Source organism: Salmo trutta, chromosome 18, assembly GCF_901001165.1.
Source record: "Salmo trutta chromosome 18, fSalTru1.1, whole genome shotgun sequence".
In the NCBI taxonomy this organism is placed as follows: domain Eukaryota; kingdom Metazoa; phylum Chordata; class Actinopteri; order Salmoniformes; family Salmonidae; genus Salmo; species Salmo trutta.
The window spans coordinates 5,983,691-6,007,791 of NC_042974.1; the positions used below are offsets into that span (position 1 = coordinate 5,983,691).

Below are 24,101 nucleotides of genomic sequence, written 5' to 3' on the forward strand. Positions count from 1 at the left end.
CAGTGATAAGGGAGGAATTATGAGACAGTTAGCCAGCGGGGAGTGTTATAGTTGGCTGTTGGTTTCCGTTCTGAGCTCCTCGGGTGGGGAAGGGAGGGAGATAGAGAAAGGGAGGGAGATATGGCTGAGCCCATTAGAGGGCATTAGGCTGCGGGCCTCCAGTAGCCTGCGGGCCTCCAGTGTGTCTGTGTGTGTGTGCGTGCCAGACTGAACAAAAACCTGACAGTTGGTGGGTTATTTACAGAATCACCTTTAGTTGTGTTTTGTTTAGTTTTGCTCAACATGACATCATCACGCCATGAAGCATTGTTGGCAGTAGTGATTTTGGGTTGGATGTTACAGGTGTACTGTATTCACCACAGGGTTCTCTTCTCTCATACAGGTGTACTGTATTCACCACAGGGTTCTCTTCTCTCATACAGGTGTACTGTATTCACCACAGGGTTCTCTTCTCTCATACAGGTGTACTGTATTCACCACAGGGTTCTCTTCTCTCATACAGGTGTACTGTATTCACCACAGGGTTCTCTTCTCTCATACAGGTGTACTGTATTCACCACAGGGTTCTCTTCTCTCATACAGGTGTACTGTATTCACCACAGGGTTCTCTTCTGTCATACAGGTGTACTGTATTCACCACAGGGTTCTCTTCTCTCATACAGGTGTACTGTATTCACCACAGGGTTCTCTTCTCTCATACAGGTGTACTGTATTCACCACAGGGTTCTCTTCTGTCATACAGGTGTACTGTATTCACCACAGGGTTCTCTTCTGTCATACAGGTGTACTGTATTCACCACAGGGTTCTCTTCTGTCATACAGGTGTACTGTATTCACCACAGGGTTCTCTTCTGTCATACAGGTGTACTGTATTCACCACAGGGTTCTCTTCTCTCATACAGGTGTACTGTATTCACCACAGGGTTCTCCTCTCTCATACAGGTGTACTGTATTCACCACAGGGTTCTCTTCTGTCATACAGGTGTACTGTATTCACCACAGGGTTATCTTCTCTCATACAGGTGTACTGTATTCACCACAGGGTTCTCTTCTCTCATACAGGTGTACTGTATTCACCACAGGGTTCTCTTCTCTCATACAGGTGTACTGTATTCACCACAGGGTTCTCTTCTCTCATACAGGTGTACTGTATTCACCACAGGGTTCTCTTCTGTCATACAGGTGTACTGTATTCACCACAGGGTTCTCTTCTCTCATACAGGTGTACTGTATTCACCACAGGGTTCTCTTCTGTCATACAGGTGTACTGTATTCACCACAGGGTTCTCTTCTGTCATACAGGTGTACTGTATTCACCACAGGGGTCTCTTCTCTCATACAGGTGTACTGTATTCACCACAGGGTTCTCTTCTGTCATACAGGTGTACTGTATTCACCACAGGGTTCTCTTCTCTCATACAGGTGTACTGTATTCACCACAAGGTTCTCTTCTGCCATACAGGTCTACTGTGTTCAACACAAATACATTGGATTTCCTATTAATTTACGGTCTCCATATACAGACAATTCCTGCAAACGTGTGTGTTTGATGTGTTTTATCATTATGTATTTGTCATATGTGTCTCGTAGGTCATACGTAGTGGGGAGAATGTCTCCTTTTACAAATATATGTGTGATTGATGTGTTTATTTGTTGTGTACGTGTCAACCAATAGGTGTGTATTTGTCATCCAATAGATGTGTACGTGTCATCCAGTAGACATGTATTTGTCATCCAATAGATGTGTATTTGTCATCCAATAGATGTGTATTTGTCATCCAATAGATGTGTACGTGTCATCCAGTAGACATGTATTTGTCATCCAATAGATGTGTATTTGTCATTCAGTAGATGTATTTGTCATTCAGTAGATGTATTTGTCATCCAATAGATGTGTAATTGTCATCCAATAGATGTGTATTTGTCATCCAATAGACGTGTATTTGTCATCCAGTAGACATGTATTTGTCATCCAATAGATGTGTATTTGTCATCCAATATATGTGTATTTGTCATCCAGTAGACGTGTATTTGTCATCCAGTAGACGTGTATTTGTCATCCAGTAGACCTGTATTTGTCATCCAGTAGACGTGTATTTGTCATCCAATAGACGTGTATTTGTCATCAAGTAGACGTGTATTTGTCATCCAGTAGACGTGTATTTGTCATCCAGTAGACGTGTATTTGTCATCCAGTAGACGTGTATTTGTCATCCAGTAGACGTGTATTTGTCATCCAATAGATGTGTATTTGTTATCCAATTGATGTGTATTTGTCATCCAGTAGATGTATATTTGTCATCCAATAGATGTGTATTTGTCATCCAGTAGATGTGTATTTGTCATCCGATAGATGTGTATTTGTCATCCAGTAGATGTGTATTTGTCATCCGATATATGTGTATTTGTTATGCAAATATATGTGTACGTGTCATCCAATAGACGTGTATTTGTCATCCAATAGATGTGTATTTGTCATCCAATATATGTGTATTTGTCATCCAATAGATGTGTATTTGTCATCCAGTAGATGTGTATTTGTCATTCAGTGCAGTATGTAGCAGGTAGCTAGGCTAGCCACAGTGCAGTATTGCCTAGCCCACTCCAGTGAGTGGATATGGGGCTGTGTAACTTTAAAACAACAAGAGCTTAGATAAATAATGTTATACTACTATGCTGGTATGTAACTAGCTAGCATTAGATAAAGTTGTATGGGGGCCTATGGTTTAAAATGGTAGCCTTATGGAATGGTAGAGGTATGTAGCTAGCTAGAAGCTAGTAGTAGCAGGTAGGTGTCTACCAGCTCCAGTACAGTATTGCCTGGCCCATGCAGTATAGACCGTGAGCTCAGAGACCAAGTGACACAACAAAGATAATTTACAGGTCAGCACAGGGCTCACAGCTGAGATTTTATGATAAGATTTACACCCTTCTGTTGTGTTCAGTAGGGGAGGATACAGGTGGTGGTGGGGGGGGGGGGTATTTTAACAGTGTTATCCCTTTGTTGAACAAGACCAGGTGAGGACAGGACAGAAAGGGGCAGAAGGGGCAACCCAAATGTCTATGAACAGGTCTTCAGATTTGGACTGAGAGTTGGTTGGAGCGGAGGACGGAATGGGGGAGAGAAGGAAACAGAGTAGAGATGGGTGAGAACAGAGAGACGGGGGGAGACGGGGGAAGTGTTTGGCACATGGGGGAGAGAGGACAGATGCTCAGAGTGATGATTTATCTGGCTGTCTCTCCTGGCTCCCAGTGAGACACACACACACACACACACACACACACACACACACACACACACACACACACACACACACACACACACACACACACACACACACACACACACACACAAATACACACACGCACACACACGCACGCATACACACACAACCTGGGCATGGCTGGATCCACGGGCGTAAAAAATAAACACACATTAAGAGGCCAATGAATTATCTGCCGAGTACAGGGAGCAGGACCAGGACTCTGATTACACACTGTTCACTGGCCTGTCTGGATGGATACTCTATGGGAGAGTGTGTGTGTGTGTGTGTTGGTTGGGTCATGTTGAACGGGGTGGTAATGTAGGTCAACCCATCCGCTGAGGACAAGGTAGGCCTGGCTTTAGTTGGCCAAGAAACATAGTCCTCATTCACACACACGTGCACACAACATCACCATAATGTCTCAAGGGACGTGGCTCTACCAAGCAGTGAGGAGTATGTTCACACACACACACACACACACACACACACACACTCACACACACACACACACACACACACACACACACACACACACACACACACACACACACACACACACACACACACACACACACCGTGTCAGACTCCATCAGTGGCAGACACCCTGAGGCTATGTTTCCTGTATCTATGTCTTTGTCTTTCTGATAGAATATCATGTGTCAGGTGGTCAGCTGTAGAAGACCCTGTCACTGTCACCACTGACCTACAGGATGGCACCTCAGAGATAGGTGATGGGACCTGTGTGTGTGTGTGTGTGTGTGTGTGTGTGTGTGTGTGTGTGTGTGTGTGTGTGTGTGTGTGTGTGTGTGTGTGTGTGTGTGTGTGTGTGTGTGTGTGTGTGTGTGTGTGTGTGTGTGTGGTTGACGTATAGACTACGACCTGTAGGGCCACTGTTTCACTGTTCAGACCTGGATTCATATACTATTTGAAATCTTTCCAATACATCAGAGTTTACCTTTAGATTGCGTACCAGGTGATCAGGATCTGCCCTTGAGTCCAGCTAGAGTATTTCAAATGATTTCAAATAGTGTTTGAACTCAGGTCTGACCGGTGACTGTCAAGCCCATTTCAGGTGACAACGGACCATACTATAGACCTCTATCGTCCCCCAGAGTGGCATGTGTCTGGCTCCACACTGTCAGAAATACCCCCAGGCCATATTTCACTCTGTTCTGGAGTCAAGATCAAACCCAGAGTGAGGGGGAGGTCTAGTCACTGCATCGCAAAAAAAATCTACTATCTAAATTATATATTTTTTAAGATCAGAGTGAGGAGAAGAGTCTTCCTTACAAAAACGTGTGTAGATGGATGGATTGATGCATGCTAACATGGCCTAATGAACTCTGGAGCATCCCCAGGGTTAGAAGACAGCTAGGAGACCAAGAGTCAGGGACAGGGAGAGAGGAGGACAGCTAGGGGACCAAGAGTTAGGGACAGGGAGAGAGGAGGACAGCTAGGGGACCAAGAGTCAGGGACAGGGAGAGAGGAGGACAGCTAGGGGACCAAGAGTCAGGGACAGGGAGAGAGGAGGACAGCTAGGGGACCAAGAGTCAGGGACAGGGAGAGAGGAGGACAGCTAGGAGACCAAGAGTCAGGGACAGGGAGAGAGGAGGACAGCTAGGAGACCAAGAGTCAGGGAGAGAGGAGGACAGCTAGGGGACCAAGAGACAGGGACAGGGAGAGAGGAGGACAGCTAGGGGACCAAGAGTCAGGGACAGGGAGAGAGGAGGACAGCTAGGGGACCAAGAGTCAGGGACAGGGAGAGAGGACAGCTAGGAGACCAAGAGACAGGGACAGGGAGAGAGGAGGACAGCTAGGGGACCAAGAGTTAGGGAGAGAGGAGGACAGCTAGGGGACCAAGAGTCAGGGAGAGAGGAGGACAGCTAGGGGACTACGAGTCAGGGACAGGGAGAGAGGAGGACAGCTAGGGGACCAAGAGACAGGGAGAGAGGAGGACAGCTAGGGGACCACGAGTCAGGGACAGGGAGAGAGGAGGACAGCTAGGGGACCAAGAGTCAGGGACAGGGAGAGAGGAGGACAGCTAGGAGACCAAGAGTTAGGGACAGGGAGAGAGGAGGACAGCTAGGAGACCAAGAGTTAGGGACAGGGAGAGAGGAGGACAGCTAGGGGACCACGAGTCAGGGACAGGGAGAGAGGAGGACAGCTAGGGGACCACGAGTCAGGGACAGGGAGAGAGGAGGACAGCTAGGGGACCAAGAGTCAGGGACAGGGAGAGAGGAGGACAGCTATGGCACCAAGAGTCAGTGACAGGGAGAGAGGAGGACAGCTAGGGGACCAAGAGTCAGGGACAGGGAGAGAGGAGGACAGCTAGGGGACCAAGAGTCAGGGACAGGGAGAGAGCAGGACAGCTAGGGGACCAAGAGACAGGGAGAGAGGAGGACAGCTAGGGGACCAAGAGACAGGGACAGGGAGAGAGGAGGACAGCTAGGGGACCAAGAGACAGGGAGAGAGGAGGACAGCTAGGGGACCAAGAGTCAGGGACAGGGAGAGAGGAGGACAGCTAGGGGACCAAGAGTCAGGGACAGGGAGAGAGCAGGACAGCTAGGGGACCAAGAGACAGGGAGAGAGGAGGACAGCTAGGGGACCAAGAGACAGGGACAGGGAGAGAGGAGGACAGCTAGGGGACCAAGAGACAGGGAGAGAGGAGGACAGCTAGGGGACCAAGAGTCAGGGACAGGGAGTGAGGAGGACAGCTAAGTGACCAAGAGTCAGGGACAGGGAGAGAGGAGGACAGCTAGGGGACCAAGAGTCAGGGACAGGGAGAGAGAAGGACAGCTAGGAGACCAAGAGTCAGGGACAGGGAGAGAGGAGGACAGCTAGGGGACCAAGAGACAGGGACAGGGAGAGAGGAGGACAGCTAGGGGACCAAGAGTCAGGGACAGGGAGAGAGCAGGACAGCTAGGGGACCAAGAGTCAGGGATAGGGAGAGAGGAGGACAGCTAGGGGACCAAGAGTCAGGGACAGGGAGAGAGGAGGACAGCTAAGTGACCAAGAGTCAGGGACAGGGAGAGAGGAGGACAGCTAGGGGACCAAGAGTTAGGGACAGGGAGAGAGGAGGACAGCTAGGAGACCAAGAGTCAGGGACAGGGAGAGAGGACAGCTGGGGGACCAAGAGTTAGGGACAGGGAGAGAGGAGGACAGCTAGGGGACCAAGAGTCAGGGACAGGGAGAGAGGAGGACAGCTAGGGGACCAAGAGTCAGGGACATGTGGCAGTGTGTGTGGAGAATAGTAATATGGATACAGTATGTACGCTGGCTGGGCTTAGTTATCTGTGGGTCCTTGTATACTATAAAAGCCTGCAGCCAGCTGACTAAAACCTCTCAGACCTGTAACATTTAGTGTGTGAAATCAACTGGGCAGTATGTTCCCTAACTGGAACAACATCTGGTTGTATCCCAGATCTGCTGTACAGCTGACTTCTATGGCCGCTGCCTTGCCAAGCATTCCAATGACCTCACAAACAGATCTGGAATCAGGTATGCAATCTGCGCTGAATCAGCTGAGAATCCCAGCTGAGAATCTCAGTCCAGTCCAGCCAATCCAAAATCCAGAACCGAACAGTGAATATTTCTGAGAGACGTTGTGACCAATTAGATGGTCCGTTAAGACATGAGAATATTTTAGAGGCAGAGTGGGAGTGCACAGTAGGGCGAGGGGGTTTGTGTTTGCGTGTGTTTGTGTGTGCGTGTGCCCGTGCTCACGTGTGTGTGGTCCTTGCAGCCTCCTTTCCTCTCAACTCTCTTCTTCTGAGAATCCCAGTGCAGCCAACGTAAAATCCAGAACGTTAATATCTCTGAGAGACGATGTGACCAATTAGATGTGTTTAAATGTTTGACCCAATAAGATGTAGAGTGTGTAGTCCCCCCCCCCCAGCTGATCAGAAGGAAATTTAACTCAGAGTTGAATGTCAATTCATGTTCTCCTTCTTCACATGAAAATGCTCATTCGTATAATTTCATCATCAACCTCCTCTCTCCTCTCCTCCCCTCTCTTCTCCTTTCCTCTCTTCTCTTCTCCCCTCTCCCCTCTCCCCCCTCTCTCCTCTCCTTTCTTCTATCCTCTCCTCAGGAGTTGTTAAGTCTTCATTGGAGATGTACAGTCGGAAGTTTACATACACCTCAGCCAAATAGATTTAATCTCAGTTTTTCACAATTCCTGACATTTAATCCTAATAAAAAATCCATGTCTTAGGTCAGTTAGGATCACCACTTTATTTTAAGAATGTGAAATGTCAGATTAATAGTAGAGAGAATGGTTTATTTCAGCTTTAATTTCTTTCATCACATTCCCAGTGGGTCAGAAGTTTCCATACACTCAATTGGTATTTGGTAGTATTGCCTTTAAATTGTTTAACTTGGGTCAAACATTTTGCCATCTATTTTGTGAAGTGCACCAGGCCCTCCTGCAGCAAAGCACCCCCACAACATGATGCTGCCACCCCCTTGCTTCACGGTTGGGATGGAGTTCTTCGGCTTGTAAGCCTCCCTCTTTTTCCTCCAAACATAACGATGGTCATTATGGCCAAACAGTTCTATTATTGTTTCATCAGACCAGAGGACATTTTTCCAAAAAGTACGATCTTTGTCCCCATGTGCAGTTGCAAACCATAGTCTGGCTTTTTTATGGCGGTTTTGGAGCAGTGGCTTCTTCCTTGCTGAGCGGCCTTTTGAGTTATGTCGATATAGGACTCATTTTACTGTGGATATAGATACTTCTGTACCTGTTTCCTCCAGCATCGTCACAAGATCCTTCTCTATTTTCACCACTGTGTGACAACACCTGTATTATGATAATACCTGTATCACTTCACTACAGCAGAGACAGAAGGAGAGGGAAGAGAAAATAACTCTGGCTTGTTCTCACTCTCTCTCTCTTTTGCATTCTTGTTCTCTCCCTCTCTCTCACGTTCTAATTTTTCTCACTATATATCGCCCTTACTCTCTCTCTCTCTCTCTCTCTTTGTCTCTTGCTCCTTCTCTTTCTCTCCACCTCTCTCTCTCTCTCTCTCTTCGTCTCTCTCCCAACCCCCCTTTTCTCTGTCTCTTTCTCTCTATCTCTCCATCTCTCCATCTCTCTCTCTACATCTTTCTCCATCTCCCCCTCTCTCTCTTTATCTCTCTCTCTCTCTGTCTCTTGCTACTTCTCCATCTCTGTGTCTCTTTCACTCTCTATCACACACCCTTGCTCCCTCTCTCTCTTCTTCTCTCTCCCAACCCCCCTCTTTCTGTCTATTTCTCACCATCTCCCCCCCTTCCCCCCTCTCTCTATCTCTCCCCCTCTCCATCTCTCCCACTCTCCCCCTATCTCTCTCACACATCCTTCTCCGTCTCCTCTCTCCTTTTCTTTCCCACTCTCACACACCACAATGAACTGCTTCTCACGAATCTCCTTCACGCAATTTAGTAGTTAATTGCCAAACTGCAGTAATTACGGATGTTACCCAACACACATCATATCTGCATTCATGCTTTAAGGATATCTATCCACCCCCAGCCACTCACAAGGCTTACAGCTTTATAGTGGACTCGTGTTGGCTCTTCTCTACCTCCTACTCTGGCAGCCTTGCTACTATTCCATCATCCATGAAGCTAGTTTGCCATCTAGTGGTCAAACGAAGAACTGTCGCCCAGATTTGTCAGAAATGGCTATCTGTATGTGATTTCCGCAGACTTAGACAGAGAGGGAAAAAGTGTGGGGAGAGAAAGAGACCAATGATTGCTGATAGCTCCTATCTTTGGCCATCTGATCTGTTGTGTCTTAAGTCAACCATGGTGTCAGCCCATCTCTTTATACGGCCCTGAATATTCCTTTGGCTGAGAGTTACAGTTATAGAGCTTCACATTGTGTGCGACCCAAATGGCACCCTTATTTCCTACATAGTGCACTACTTTTGACCAGAGGCTTATGGGCCCTGGTCCAAATCAGTGCACTATATAGTGAATAGGGTCCCAATTGGAACATACTTATTGTGTGCCAGTCAGTCAGAACAGTGGAAAAGGAAAATGCTAAGCTGCGTTTTGAGCCGCTGCCAAGCAGCTGTCGGCTTTACCGTTCTGTCTCTGCCCTCGGCCGCTCCCCTCTTAACCCTCAGTAACACACACACACACACTCGTCCGCCCCATCTTAACCCTCAGTAACACACACACACACACACACACACACACACACACACACACACACACACACACACACACACACACACACACACACACACACACACACACACACACACACACACACACACACACTTGTCCGCCCCATCTTAACACTCAGTAACACACACACTCGTCCGCCCCATCTTAACCCTCAGTAACACACACACACAAACACACACACTTGTCCGCCCCATCATAACCCTCAGTAACACACACACACAAACACACACACTTGTCCGCCCCATCTTAACCCTCAGTAACACACACACACACACACAAACACACACACACACACTCGTCCGCCCCATCATAACCCTCAGTAACACACACACACACTCGTCCGCCCCATCATAACCCTCAGGAAACAACTGGAACAAATCCTATTTTATTGCGGCTTCTCCGAGTGCAAAGGGCCACTAGTGTTCTCTGAGCCAGTTCCTCCCTCTCTGGTGCAGTGGTGTGAACACCTGGCTTCAAATAGTATTACAAATAATTTCAAATGCTGTATCTATGTTCCATTTGAGCTTGCATGGTGCAATGTAACCAACAGAATAGTCCCAAAACTGTAAACCCCACCCACACAAGGCAGGCTAAATCAAAAAACTCAAAGTATATGAAAGATCTCACCAGTTTTTGGTAGTGTGGTGTCTTCAGTTAGCAGCCCAGAGAGGGCTAGTATTTCAAATCAAATCACATTTTATTGGTCACATACACATGTTTCGCAGATGTTATTGTGGATGTAGTGAAATGCTTAGTTGTGTGGTGTCTTCAGATAGCAGACCAGAGTGGACAGTGTCTTCAGATAGCAGACCAGAGTGGACAGTGTCTTCAGATAGCAGACCAGAGTGGACAGGTGGGACAGTGTCTTCAGATAGCAGACCAGAGTGGACAGTGTCTTCAGATAGCAGACCAGAGTGGACAGGTGGGACAGTGTCTTCAGATAGCAGACCAGAGTGGACAGTGTCTTCAGATAGCAGACCAGAGTGGACAGTGTCTTCAGATAGCAGACCAGAGTGGACAGTGTCTTCAGATAGCAGACCAGAGTGGGCAGGTGGGACAGTGTCTTCAGATAGCAGACCAGAGTGGACAGTGTCTTCAGATAGCAGACCAGAGTGGACAGTGTCTTCAGATAGCAGACCAGAGTGGACAGGTGGGACAGTGTCTTCAGATAGCAGACCAGAGTGGGCAGGTGGGACAGTGTCTTCAGATAGCAGACCAGAGTGGAAAGTGTCTTCAGATAGCAGACCAGAGTGGGCAGGTGGGACAGTGTCTTCAGATAGCAGACCAGAGTGGACAGGAGGGACAGTGTCTTCAGATAGCAGACCAGAGTGGACAGGTGGGACAGTGTCTTCAGATAGCAGACCAGAGTGGACAGGAGGGACAGTGTCTTCAGATAGCAGACCAGAGTGGACAGTGTCTTCAGATAGCAGACCAGAGTGGACAGGAGGGACAGTGTCTTCAGATAGCAGACCAGAGTGGACAGTGTCTTCAGATAGCAGACCAGAGTGGATAGGTGGGACAGTGTCTTCAGATAGCAGACCAGAGTGGACAGACAGTGTCTTCAGATAGCAGACCAGAGCGAGCAGGTGGGACAGGAGAAAAGAGCACTCAGTGTCTACCCTGCTGGAATTGAACCTACAACCTTGGCATTGCTAGCAACACATCCTTTACCAGCCAAGCTACACAGGACCACCGTTTCCTGTTTCCTAACATAACAGGTTGAGCTATTATTGAGAGTAAGTACACTGTTAATCTGCCTGTATGGTTCTCCTCCCTCTCTTGTTAAACCAAGACTCTTAACAGAATGCAGGACGAATTCATAGTGTTTTGATCCAATCTATAGCCTGACCTTATTTCCAGAACATCTTGTTTGGAGATCAGGAAGTAGATCATAAACAATAATGAAATAAACAATAAAAAATGAACAGTAAACATTACACTCACAAAAGTTACAAAAGAATAAAGACATTTCAAATGTCATATTATGTCTTTATACAGTGTTGTAATGATGTGCAAATAGTTAAAGTACAAAAGGGAAAATAAATAAACATAAATATAAGTTGTATTTACAATGGTGTTTGTTCTTCACTGGTTACCCTTTTCTTGTTGCATAAGGTCTCAAATCTTGCTGTTGTGATGGCACACTGTGGTATTTCATCCAATAGATATGTGAGTTTATCAAAATTGGATTAGTGTAATCTGAGGGAAATACATGTCTCTTATATGGTCATACATTTGGCAGGAGGTTAGGAAGTGCAGCTCAGTTTCCACCTCATTTTGTGGGCAGTGTGCACATAGCCTGTCTTCTCTTGAGAGCCAGGTCTGCATTCGGCGGCCTTTCTCAATAGCAAGGCTACGCTCACTGAGTCTGCACATAGTCAAAGCTTTCCTTAATTTTGGGTCAGTCACAGTGGTCAGGTATTCTGCCACTGTGTACTCTCTGTTTAGGGCCAAATAGCATTCTAGTTTACTCAGTTTTTTTGTAAATTCTTTCCAATGTGTCAAGTAATTATCTTGCTGTTTTCTCATGATTTGGTTGGGTATAATTGTGTTGCTGTCCTGGGGCTCTGTTGGGTCTGTTTGTGTTTGTGAACCGAGCCCCAGGACCAGCTTGCTTAGGGGACTCTTCTCCAGGTTCATCTCTCTGTAGGTGATGGCTTTGTTATGAAAGGTTTGGGAATAGCTTCCTTTTAGGTGGTTGTCGAATTTAATGGCTCTTTTCTGGATTTTGATAATTAGCGGGTTTCGGCCTAATTCTGCTCTGCATACATTATTTGGTGTTTTACGTTGTACACAGAGGATATTTTTGCAAAGTCGCAGAGTCTCAATTTGGTGTTTGTCCCATTTGAGAATTCTTGGTAGGTAAGCGGACCCCAGATTTCACAACCATAAAGGGCAATGGGTTCTATAACTGATTCTCTCTCTCTGTCTTTCTCTCCTGTCTTCCCTCCATCCCAATATTAACATAATAAAAAATGTAAAAATCTATATTGTCAATGGGACAACAGTAAGAACAATAACCAAGGGTCAAAATAACCATACGTTTAACAATAGCAATAATAAAAGAGGACGTGCTGGTTGTTTGGTCTGTCAGACACTGTCCTTCATCTTATGGCAGGCAGCAATGTAGTGCGCTGCCAACCCACAGCTCTCTGCGTCCTCCCCCAACAGGACGGGTAGCCTATCCTCATCAGAGAGGTCTTTGAAACCTTGAATAAGGGTTTCAAATTTGGGGAAATGACACACTCTAATTAGTTTATATTTTTATATTTTGTCAGGAAATGCAGCTCTGTCTCAGTTCCTCTCTTTCTCTCTCTGTCTCTCACTCTCTCTCTCTCCTCTGAAAGTTGTTGCCACCATCTGTAGAAGTAAGACGGTTTCTGAGTGCAAAACAAGAAAACAGAAAACATCTGCAGAAGGGAAAGGATAACATTTCATGAATTAATTAAGGAATATATTAGAAGTTGTTTTGCAGGCTTCCTGGTAGACTCATCAGGGTAATTGGTGGTGTCTAGGAACAATTAGTTGTTATAGGAAAGGTTAGTGCCTTGTCTCCGGGTTGGACTGAAGCGTTCAGGGGCCAACGAATTTGGAATAATGACGATGTCTGACTCAAACTTGCTTCCTCTGGATGGGTGGATGGATGGATGGATGGATGGATGGATGGATGGGTGGATGGGTGGGTGGGTGGGTGGGTGGATGGATGGATGGATGGGTGGATGGATTGATTGATGGGTGGGTGGATGGATGAGTAGGTGGATGGATGAGTGGGTGGGTGGGTGGGTGGGTGGATGGATGAGTAGGTGGATGGATGAGTGGGTGGGTGGGTGGGTGGGTGGTTGGGTGGGTGGGTGGATGGATGGATGAGTAGGTGGATGGATGAGTGGGTGGGTGGGTGGGTGGATTAATAATGTTTGGTGATGTCTCACTCCACAGAGAAATATATATGGTGTCATGGCAACCTTTGCACGAGTTGTGGATGGCCTAGTCTTGTTTGGGGAAGAGGAAGGAGGCAATGGTCTGATGTGACCATTCTAAATCAGAGAGTCAGTCAGTCACCAAGACCAGTCAATCAGTCAGTCAGAGAGTCAGTCACCAAGGTCAGTCAGTCAATCAGTCAGTCAGAGAGTCAGTCAGTCAGTCAGCACAGATCTCTCCGGTGCTCATATGAGAGATGACCTTTTCCCCGACTGGACCACTCACAAGACACTCTTTCTGCATGAGCTGATGCCTCAGTCCCTCAGGGAGACCGGGTGTGTGTGTGTGTGTGTGTGTGTGTGTGGGTGGTCTGTGTGTGTGGGTGGTCTGTGTGTGTGACTGTGTGTCCCTTAGGGGACGTGTGTTCAGGCAGCCTGAGTCTTTCGTACAACAAATTGATCAGGATCTGAATGGCATATTTATTTACAACAATCTACACACAGCTGTGTTTACTGTTTACCAGCAGACAAGAGACACCAAACACTGGAACTATAAAGATGAGCCAGACAGGTGTGCCCTTGTGATGTCATTGTGTTCCTGAGCAGGGTGATTTGTTGAGGTAAAATGGGGTGTTGGTCCTATAACAGCCCTCAATAGTTGTTTCTTTCTTCTGTTTTACAGTACTGCTCGTAAATATTATCATCTAAATATATGGTGTGTGTGTGTGTGTCTGTGTACATGGTGGTGTATTACTGATATTACAGAGCAGATAGATGGTCTTCTACTACTCAGTCTAAAGGGGTTTGGAGCATGGTCCTCTCCTCCCTACACTTCCCTCCTCATCTCTCCATCCTTCCTCTCCTCCCTACACTTCCCTCCTCATCTCTCCATCCTTCCTCTCCTCCCTACACTTCCCTCCTCATCTCTCCATCCTTCCTCTCCTCCCTACACTTCCCTCCTCATCTCTCCCTCCTTCCTCTCCTCCCTACACTTCCCTCCTCATCTCTCCCTCCTTCCTGTCTTCCCTCCATCCCTCCCTCATCTCTCCCTAATTCCTGTCTTCCCTCCCTCATCTCTCCATCCTTCCTGTCTTCCCTCCCTCCCTCCCTCATCTCTCTATCCTTCCTCTCCTCCCTACACTTCCCTCCCTCACCTCTCCATCCTTCCTGTCTTCCCTCCATCCCTCCCTCATCTCTCCATCCTTCCTGTCTTCCCTACATCCCTGCCTCTCCTCTCCCTCCTTCCTGTCTTCCCTCCATCCCTCCCTCATCTCTCCATCCTTGCTGTCTTCCCTCCCTCCCTCCCTCCCTCCCTCCCTCCCTCCCTCCCTCCCTTGTCTCTCCCTCCTTCCTATCTTCCCTCCATCCCTCCCTCATCTCTCCCTCCTTCCTGTCTTCCCTCCCTCCCTCCCTTCCTCATCTCTCCATCCTTCCTGTCTTCCCTCATCACCTCTCCATCCTTCCTGTCTTCCCTCCATCCCTCCCTCATCTCTCCATCCTTCCTGTCTTCCCTACATCCCTGCCTCTCCTCTCCCTCCTTCCTGTCTTCCCTCCATCCCTCCCTCATCTCTCCCTCCTTCCTGTCTTCCCTCCCTCCCTCCCTTCCTCATCTCTCCATCCTTCCTGTCTTCCCTCATCATCTCTCCCTCCTTCCTGTCCTCCCTCCCTCCCTCTAATATATGGCAATGACCTAAAGGAGGGCTTCACTGCAGAACTCAAATAATATCAAACTCACGGATGTTGTCAAATTTATAAGACACTTGGCGTTGCCTAGCAACAGATTGCCACACTGTGATCCAACAGATATAGGGAGAGGGGGTGGGGGGGTAAGAAAGGAGAAGAGGTAAGGAGGGAGGGGGGGAGAAGAGGTGAGGGGGGGATAGGAGGGGGAGGGGAGGAAAGGAGAAGAGGTGAGGGGGAGAGGAGAGTGGGGGAAGGACGAGGATAGAAGGTAGAAAGACGAGGGGAGAGAAGGGAAAAGGTAGAGAGGAGGAGGGAAGAGTGGGAAGGAAGTAGAGATGGGGAGAGGGGATACAAAGAGAGCGGAGAGGGGTGAAGGGAGAGAAAGTTCTGTGGTTGAACAAGACTAGAGCCTCAGTACAACTGAAGGAAGGCTTTTAGTCTATGCTCTCTGACATTTCACTGTCATTCCAGGGGCTCGAGCAGTACTTGGACCATGTTGTAGTTCAGAATGATGGAATCTAATAATGGTGTTTGGATATACATGTACATGTAGCAATAGTGCAGCTGAAAAGTTCCAAGGCTGCGTGACCAAGGCTGAGTGACCAAGGCTGAGAGACCAAGGCTTTTTCAGACCCCCAGCTGTTGCGCTAGACTAATGAGTCCAGTTGAAGGAAAATCCATTGATGTGGAGGCAGTTCAGTCCAGATGTACTGGAGAGTACATAGTGTGTATCCTAAATGGTACACTATTTTTGACCAGGACCCATCAAAAGTAGTGCACTACGTTGGAAATAGGGTGCCATTCGGGACGTAGCCTTCATCTCTGTGCTGTGACTCATCATCAGGATAGATGGTCTGGAGAGACACTATGTCTGCATCCCAAACAGCACCTTGTTCCCTATATAGTGCACTACTTTTGATCAAAAGTAGTGCACTACGTAGGCAATAGGGTGCCATTTGGGACTTGGGCGTAGTCTCGTTTGACACAGTGGCTGTGGGAAGAGTATGTACGTTAGAATGGGCTCCTTTCAAATACACAGCCGTACCGGCATACCGAGACGTCGGTAATCATCCTAAACAATCCAATAAAGTGAGTAAATAACAAATTAATCCCTGCCTTTTCAACGAGTGCTGCAACTCCTTTCTGCCTCAAATGAGTCCTTTTAGAAGGTTTTCTGGGTACTTTTGTGCTGTTAACTAATAGTGTATCAACTGTATCAAGACATTCATGTATCTGTCTGTCTGTCTCTCAGGTCAGTTATCTGTTAGAATGCTCTTGGAAAGAGGAGACTTCATAGAACCTCAAAAAGTAAACATTACTGGAGACGCTAATTAACACTAAATAAGTTCATTGCTTTGGCCCACAGTTATTCAAGATGATTAGCTAGCCAGCTAAAATTGTTCGTTAGCAATCGCTTCTAGACTATTTTGACTAGGTGCAGCAGCGCTGCTGTGTCATTGATAGCCTGTTTTCTAAAAGGACAGCGTGTCTCCGCTTGTGCTAACAGTAAATGACCATTGTGACACGCATCCCTGCATACACACGTTCTATGGTTCCTACAACGATACATACAGAATGTGTACTGACCAGTAGACCATGGTTAGTGTTCTCACAATATAAAGCAATAGGGATTTGATTTATCATATATCATCATTCACTTGTTAAACTGAAATTATGAAGGAAACACACACATCAAAATCAGTATGCACTTCATAGTTAAGGGTTTTGAGGGTGAATATGGAGAGATCATTTTGTCAAGAATTGCATAATTCATTACCTGTTTGGAATAGTACTAGGTTAAATATTCATGAGTTATATCTCTGTACTGATGTCTGTAATCTACTGTTGTTTTAGGTTCAGGGGAGCAACAAGGCTGAGAGTGAGAGGGCTAACACTTCAACAAACTGTCAACAGAGTGTGTGTGTATTGTGTGTGTATTGTGTGTGTGTGTGTGTGTGTGTGTGTGTGTGTGTGTGTGTGTGTGTGTGTGTGTGTGTGTGTGTGTGTGTGTGTGTGTGTGTGTGTGTGTGATTTACTCTTAGCATTTAATTATCAAAGAACATAATGAAACTATTCACCTCAAGTTGAAAAGGTGCTCTCTTTCTCTCCAGCCCTTTATACATGATTCACTCTTTAAAACACACACTACACACCACACACACCACACACAATACACACTATACACACAATATACATTCACCACACACACTACACACCACACACACCACACACACCACACACACCACACGCAATACACACTATACACACAATATACATTCACCACACACACTACACACACCACACACACCACACGCAATACACACTATACACACAATATACATTCACCACACACCACACACACCACACACACTAAACACACCACACACACCACACGCAATACACACTATACACACAATATACATTCACCACACACCACACACTACACACACCACACACACCACACGCAATACACACTATACACACAATATACATTCACCACACACCACACACTACACACCACACACACTACTCACCACACACACGACACACACCACACACGACACACACACCACACACCACACACCACAGACACCACACACACCACACACCACACACCACACACACCACACACCACACACACCACACACACACACAAACACACCACACACACACCACACACACACCCTGACAGGTTCCATGAAGTTGATCAGTAAGGTTGTCCCTGGGCTTCCCACTGCGTGCTGATTAAAAGCAGCAGGGCTCAGAGAGTTAGCTCCATTATTCTGTTGTAGCCTGTTTGTGTTTCAGGCAGAATCAAACACCCAGATAATCAAAGTCTTTAAGGACCACACACACACACACACACACACACACACACACACACACACACACACACACACACACACACACACACACACACACACCACACACCACACACCACACACCACACACCACACACACGTGCATACACACACACACACACCACACACACACAAACAAAAAAAAACTCTCACACACACACACACACACAAACTCTCTCCCTCTCACACACACAAACTCTCTCTTTCTCGCACACACACAAACTCTCTCCCTCTCTCACACACACACACAAACTCTCTATCACACACACACACACACACAAACTCTCTCTCTCTCACACACACACACACACACACACACACAAAAACTCTCTCTCTCACACACACACACAAACTCTCTCTCTCTCACACACACACACACACACACACAGAGTGTCTAAAGTCAAAGTCTATGTAGATGTGTGTGTCAGAGGAAGTGGAAGGGGAAGAGTGGAGTGACTCGTCTCTTTGTGTTGATTCCCTGTCTGTCTTTTCATCAGGGTTCTGATCCAATCCTCTCTAATAGATCCTCACAGCCACTGTCTTTGTCACAAATTGCACCCTATTACCGATATAGGGCACTACGTTTGACCAAGTGGTGCACTAAATAGGGAATAGGGTGCAATTTGGAATGCAGACACTAAGTCAAGGGGGTGAAAACAGACAGTCAGTTTGTATAGGCCACGTATTACAGGCCTACTGTCAATACAGACAGTATTACATGGAGGGTTGTGGCAGGGATGTAGGCTACATTCAAGGCTTGGATTGAGACCTAGGAAGAGCTGATGGTGTTTATGCCTTAGTCTCTGTTGTAGCTGTTGCTGGTTGATTATGTACATTCAGTTGGTGTGGGCCTGGGCATGTTCTGAGACTATCTCTCATCTTAGCAGTTTGAAAGTCTCCCAAACTCTGGACACAAACATGCATGCATGCACAGTCACCCACTCTCACACACATACACACAGACACACACAGTCACCCACTCTCACACACATACACACAGACACACACAGTCACCCACTCTCACACACATACACACAGACACACACAGTCACCCACTCTCACACACAGACACACACAGTCACCCACTCTCACACACACTCTCTCTCTCACACACACACACACACACACACACACACACACACACACACACACACACACACACACACACACACACACACACACACACACACACACACACACACACACACACACACTAGGCACTACTGCCCACCACAGTGACTGTGTGATGCCAAGCCACTTCATCTGAAGGAAGTCCATAGAGATTCATCTCCTCATTCCTCATGTGGACACTAATATTCTCTCATATCATCTTCATGTCAATTAGAGCAACTTTGATTAGTTTAAGTAGCAGTCGTTATCTCATTAAAGATGGCTAGTCTTCCAGAAACACAGTCACAACAGTTTTACAGTACAAAGTTAATCAAATACTCTCAATAGAAGCTCTAAATTAAGCAATAAGGCTTGATATGTCGTGTGGTATATGGTCAGCTATACCACCATATGTAAGTATGGTATGTAGTGTATAGCATATTGTGAATTTACCACAGCTAAGGCCATGTTCAAAGGCATGTCACATTGAGAATAACCCACACATTTTAACCAATCAGAAAACAAATCATAAACATGTTTAACACTAAAAAAACTGGGCATCAAGCCAACCTGTTCTGAGCCAATGACTAACAGTCTAAAAAATACGTTTCATAAATATGCTATCGCAAAAAATATTAATTGAGTTGTGATTATGAAGGTCTTGGGTAACATTATAATCCAATCAGAAATCAGAAAACCCATCATAACAACATGATACTGTATGTACGTGATTGGTCCACTGTGACCTCATCCTGGTGAAGGACCCCCAGCCATGCTCTTGGCCTGGGCTTGTTGTCACTACTGGCTGGTTGATTGATGTGGCCAGGGACACACACAGCTGGGTAGCAGGGTGATAAACCACAGGGGGAACAAAGACTAGTGTACCACATAGGGAGAGAGCAATTAAGCTGTTTGCTTCATGTTCATTTAAAGCTAATTAACTACAGTGCCCGACAGACAGGCAGGATGTGTCCCAAATGGCAGCCTTTTCCCTAATTAGTGCTGTACTTTCGACCAGGACCCATAAGTCTCTGGTCAAAAGTAGTGCACTATATAAGGAATAGGGGTACATTTGGGACTCAGCCAGACAGGAGCAGCTAGCTGGCTAGCCCCCTAGCCTGACTGTTGGCAATGTGTAGTAGACCCAGATGCCACTGGTGGGAACTTGTTGCTCCTTGTCATCTCTCTCTCTCTCTCTCTCTCTCTCTCTCTCTCTCTCTCTCTCTCTCTCTCTCTCTCTCTCTCTCTCTCTCTCTCTCTCTCTCTGGTATTAGTGTGTATGTAGACACAGCCCAGCTGACACTTGTGTGAACTTCTAGTTCATGTTCTCCATCTGACACCTGTCTCACTTCCTCTCGTCTCTCTGTGTGTGTTACAGGGTCGTCGAGGGAAGACAGGGGAACCTGGACCCAGAGGCCTACCTGTAAGTACTGATGCTGATGCTGCATTTCTTCCTTCCTTCCTTCTGTTTGCCACTGTCACAGACCGTTTCAGTTTGAAGTTGTATGGGATATGCATGGTATACATCATCCAATTCAATGCTTACTTGCAGACAGTCCTCCTGTATGGTATACATACGGCACATGCCTGTCAATCAATGTTTACTCCCACTAAACACACACTTCTGTCTCATGTCGAAAGATCAATCATTCAACCAGGAGCTCTTTTTAACTCTCACCTGCATGTATCTCACAAAGAACCAAATATATTCAGGTCTCCTTCATCTGTAGGAGAGATCCACAGTAGTCCTAATTGAGACTCCTCTGTAGGAGAGATCCACAGTAGTCCTAATTGAGACTCCTCTGTAGAAGAGATCCACAGTAGTCCTAATTGAGACTCCTCTGTAGGAGAGATCCACAGTAGTCCTAATTGAGACTCCTCTGTAGAAGAGATCCACAGTAGTCCTAATTGAGACTCATCTGTAGGAGAGATCCACAATAGTCCTAATTGAGACTCCTCTGTAGAAGAGATCCACAGTAGTCCTAATTGAGACTCATCTCTCAGAGGCATGGGTATCAGGGTATTCAATACTATCGACGCAGCACTATCGCCGGCCTAAGGTATCACTGAACACTGAGAAAATGAGCCTGAACCATCACTGTCACCTAAGAAAGGATCACTGTCACCCTAAGAACCATCACTGTCACTCTAAGAACCATCAATGTCACCCTAAGAACCATCACTGTCACCCTAAGAACCATCACTGTCACCCTAAGAACCATCACTGTCACCCTAAGAACCATCACTGTCCCCCTAAGAACATCACTGTCCCCCTAAGAACCATCACTGTCACCCTAAGAACCATCACTGTCACCCTAAGAACCATCACTGTCCCCCTAAGAACCATCACTGCGACTCTAAGAACCATCACTGTCCCCCTAAGAACCATCACTGTCACCCTAAGAACCATCACTGTCACCCTAAGAACCATCACTGCCAGTCTAAGAACCATCACTGTCCCCCTAAGAATCATCACTGTCAACCTAATAACCATCACTGTCAACCTAAGAACCATCACTGTCACTCTAAGAACCATCACTGTCACCCTAAGAACCATCACTGTCACCCTAAGAACCATCACTGTCACTCTAAGAACCATCACTGTCACCCTAAGAACCATCACTGTCACTATAAGAACCATCACTGTCACCCTAAGAACCATCACTGTCCCCTTAAGAACCATCACTGTCACCCTAAGAACCATCACTGCCACTCTAAGAACCATCACTGTCACTCTAAGAACTATCACTGTCACCCTAAGAACCATCACTGTGCCTCTAAGAACCATCACTGTCACCCTAAGAACCATCACTGTCACTATAAGAACCATCACTGTCACCCTAAGAACCATCACTGTCCCCCTAAGAACCATCACTGTCCCCCTAAGAACCATCACTGTCCCCCTAAGAACCATCATTGTCCCCTTAAGAACCATCACTGTCCCACTAAGAACCATCACTGCCACCCTAAGAACCATCAATGTCACCCTAAGAACCATCACTGTCCCCCTAAGAACCATCACTGTCCCCTTAAGAACCATCACTGTCACCCTAAGAACCCTCACTGCCACCCTAAGAACCCTCACTGCCACTCTAAGAACCCTCACTGTCATCCTAAGAACCCTCACTGTCATCCTAAGAACCATCACTGTCACCCTAAGAACCATCACTGTCACTCTAAGAACCATCACTGTCACCCTAAGAACCATCACTGTCACTCTAAGAACCATCACTGTCACCCTAAGAACCATCACTGTCCCCTTAAGGACCATCACTGTCACCCTAAGAACCATCACTGTCACTATAAGAACCATCACTGTCACCCTAAGAACCATCACTGTCACCCTAAGAACCATCACTGTCACCCTAAGAACCATCACTGTCCCCCTAAGAACCATCACTGCCCCCCTAATAACCATCACTGTCCCCTTAAGAACCATCACTGTCCCACTAAGAACCATCACTGCCACCCTAAGAACCCTCACTGCCACTCTAAGAACCCTCACTGTCATCCTAAGAACCATCACTGTCACCCTAAGAACCATCACTGTCCCCCTAAGAACCATCACTGTGCCCCTAAGAATCATCACTGCCACCCAAAGCAGACAGATCTCTGAATAACTGACTTCTCTCAAGACACTGTGACTGTGGTTTAAAAGTACACTTACAAGACTCATACAGTACTCATGTGCGAACATGCACGCAGGCGTACACACACTCACACACACGTTTCTATTTAAAAGCCACACTGTCATCCATGTAGCGTTCATCCAGTACTGTCATTAACACACCTCTATATGTACTGTCATTAACACACCTCTATATGTACTGTCATTAACACACCTCTTAGCACACCACCACGCCCAGAAATCTGCTCATTTTATTCTCTGTTCCCAACGCACTAGACTACCAGTTCTAATAGCCTTTAGCCGTACCCTTATCTTACCCCTCCTCTGTTCCTCTGGTGATGGAGAGGTTAACTCAGGCCCTATAGCACCCAGCACCACACCTATTCCCAGGCCCCAGGCACTCTCATTTGTTGACTTCTGTAACCGTAAAAGCCTTGGTTTCATGCATGTTAACATCAGAAGCCTCCTCCCAAAGTTTGTTTTATTCACTGCTTTAGCACACTCTGCCAACCCTGATGTCCTAGCTGTGTCTGAATTCTGGCTTAGGAAGGCCACCAAAAAATCTGACATTTCCATCCCCAACTACAACATTTTCCGACAAGATAGAACTGCCAAAGGTGGCAGAGTTGTAATCTACTGCCTGCAGAGTTCTGTCATACTATCCAGGTCTGTGCCCAAACAATTTGAGCTTCTACTTTTAAAAATCCACCTCTCCAGAGGTACCTGGAACCTACAAGGTACAACCGTAAATCCATAACCATGGGCACCCTCATAGATATCATCCTGACCAACCTGCCCTCTAAATACACCTCTGCTGTCTTCAACCAGGATCTCAGCGATCACTGCCTCATTGCTTGCGTATGTAATGGGTCCGCGGTGAAACGCCCACCCCTCATCACGGTCAAACGCTCCCTAAAACACTTCAGCGAGCAGGCCTTTCTAATCGACCTGGCCCCGGTATCCAGGAAGGATATTGACCTAATCCCGTCAGTAGAGGATGCCTGGTTGCTCTTTAAAAGTGCTTTCCTCACAATCTTAAATAAGCATGCCCCATTCAAAAAATGTTGAACTAAGAACAGCTACAGCCCTTGGTTCGCTCCAGACTTGACTGCCCTTGACCAACACAAAAACATCCTGTGGCGTATTGCATTAGCATCGAATAGCCCCCGCGATATGAAACTTTTCAGGGAAGTCAGGAACCAATACACACAGTCAGTTAGGAAAGCTAAGGCTAGCTTAGAAATTTGCATCCTGTAGCACTAATTCCAAAAAAGTTTTGGGACACTGTAAAGTCCATGGAGAATAAGAGCACCTCCTCCCAGCTGCCCACTGCACTGAGGCTAGGTAACACTGTCACTACCGATAAATCTATGATAATCGATAATTTCAATAAGCATTTTTCTACGGCTGGCCATGCTTTCCACCTGGCTACCCCCACCCCTGCCGGCAGCTCAGATGT

At 46.7% G+C, this 24,101-nt stretch overlaps 1 protein-coding gene across 3 annotated transcripts in view; it reads left to right on the forward strand.

The window, feature by feature from the left end:
• Positions 1-24,101, forward strand: part of col19a1 (collagen, type XIX, alpha 1) — a 161,212-nt gene that overhangs the window by 116,826 nt on the left and 20,285 nt on the right. For all 3 annotated transcript variants that reach the window (XM_029697582.1, XM_029697585.1, XM_029697583.1), the window contains one exon: positions 20,393-20,437. In XM_029697582.1, the coding sequence (XP_029553442.1) occupies positions 20,393-20,437 (45 nt within the window). The remainder of the gene's footprint in view (positions 1-20,392; positions 20,438-24,101) is intronic.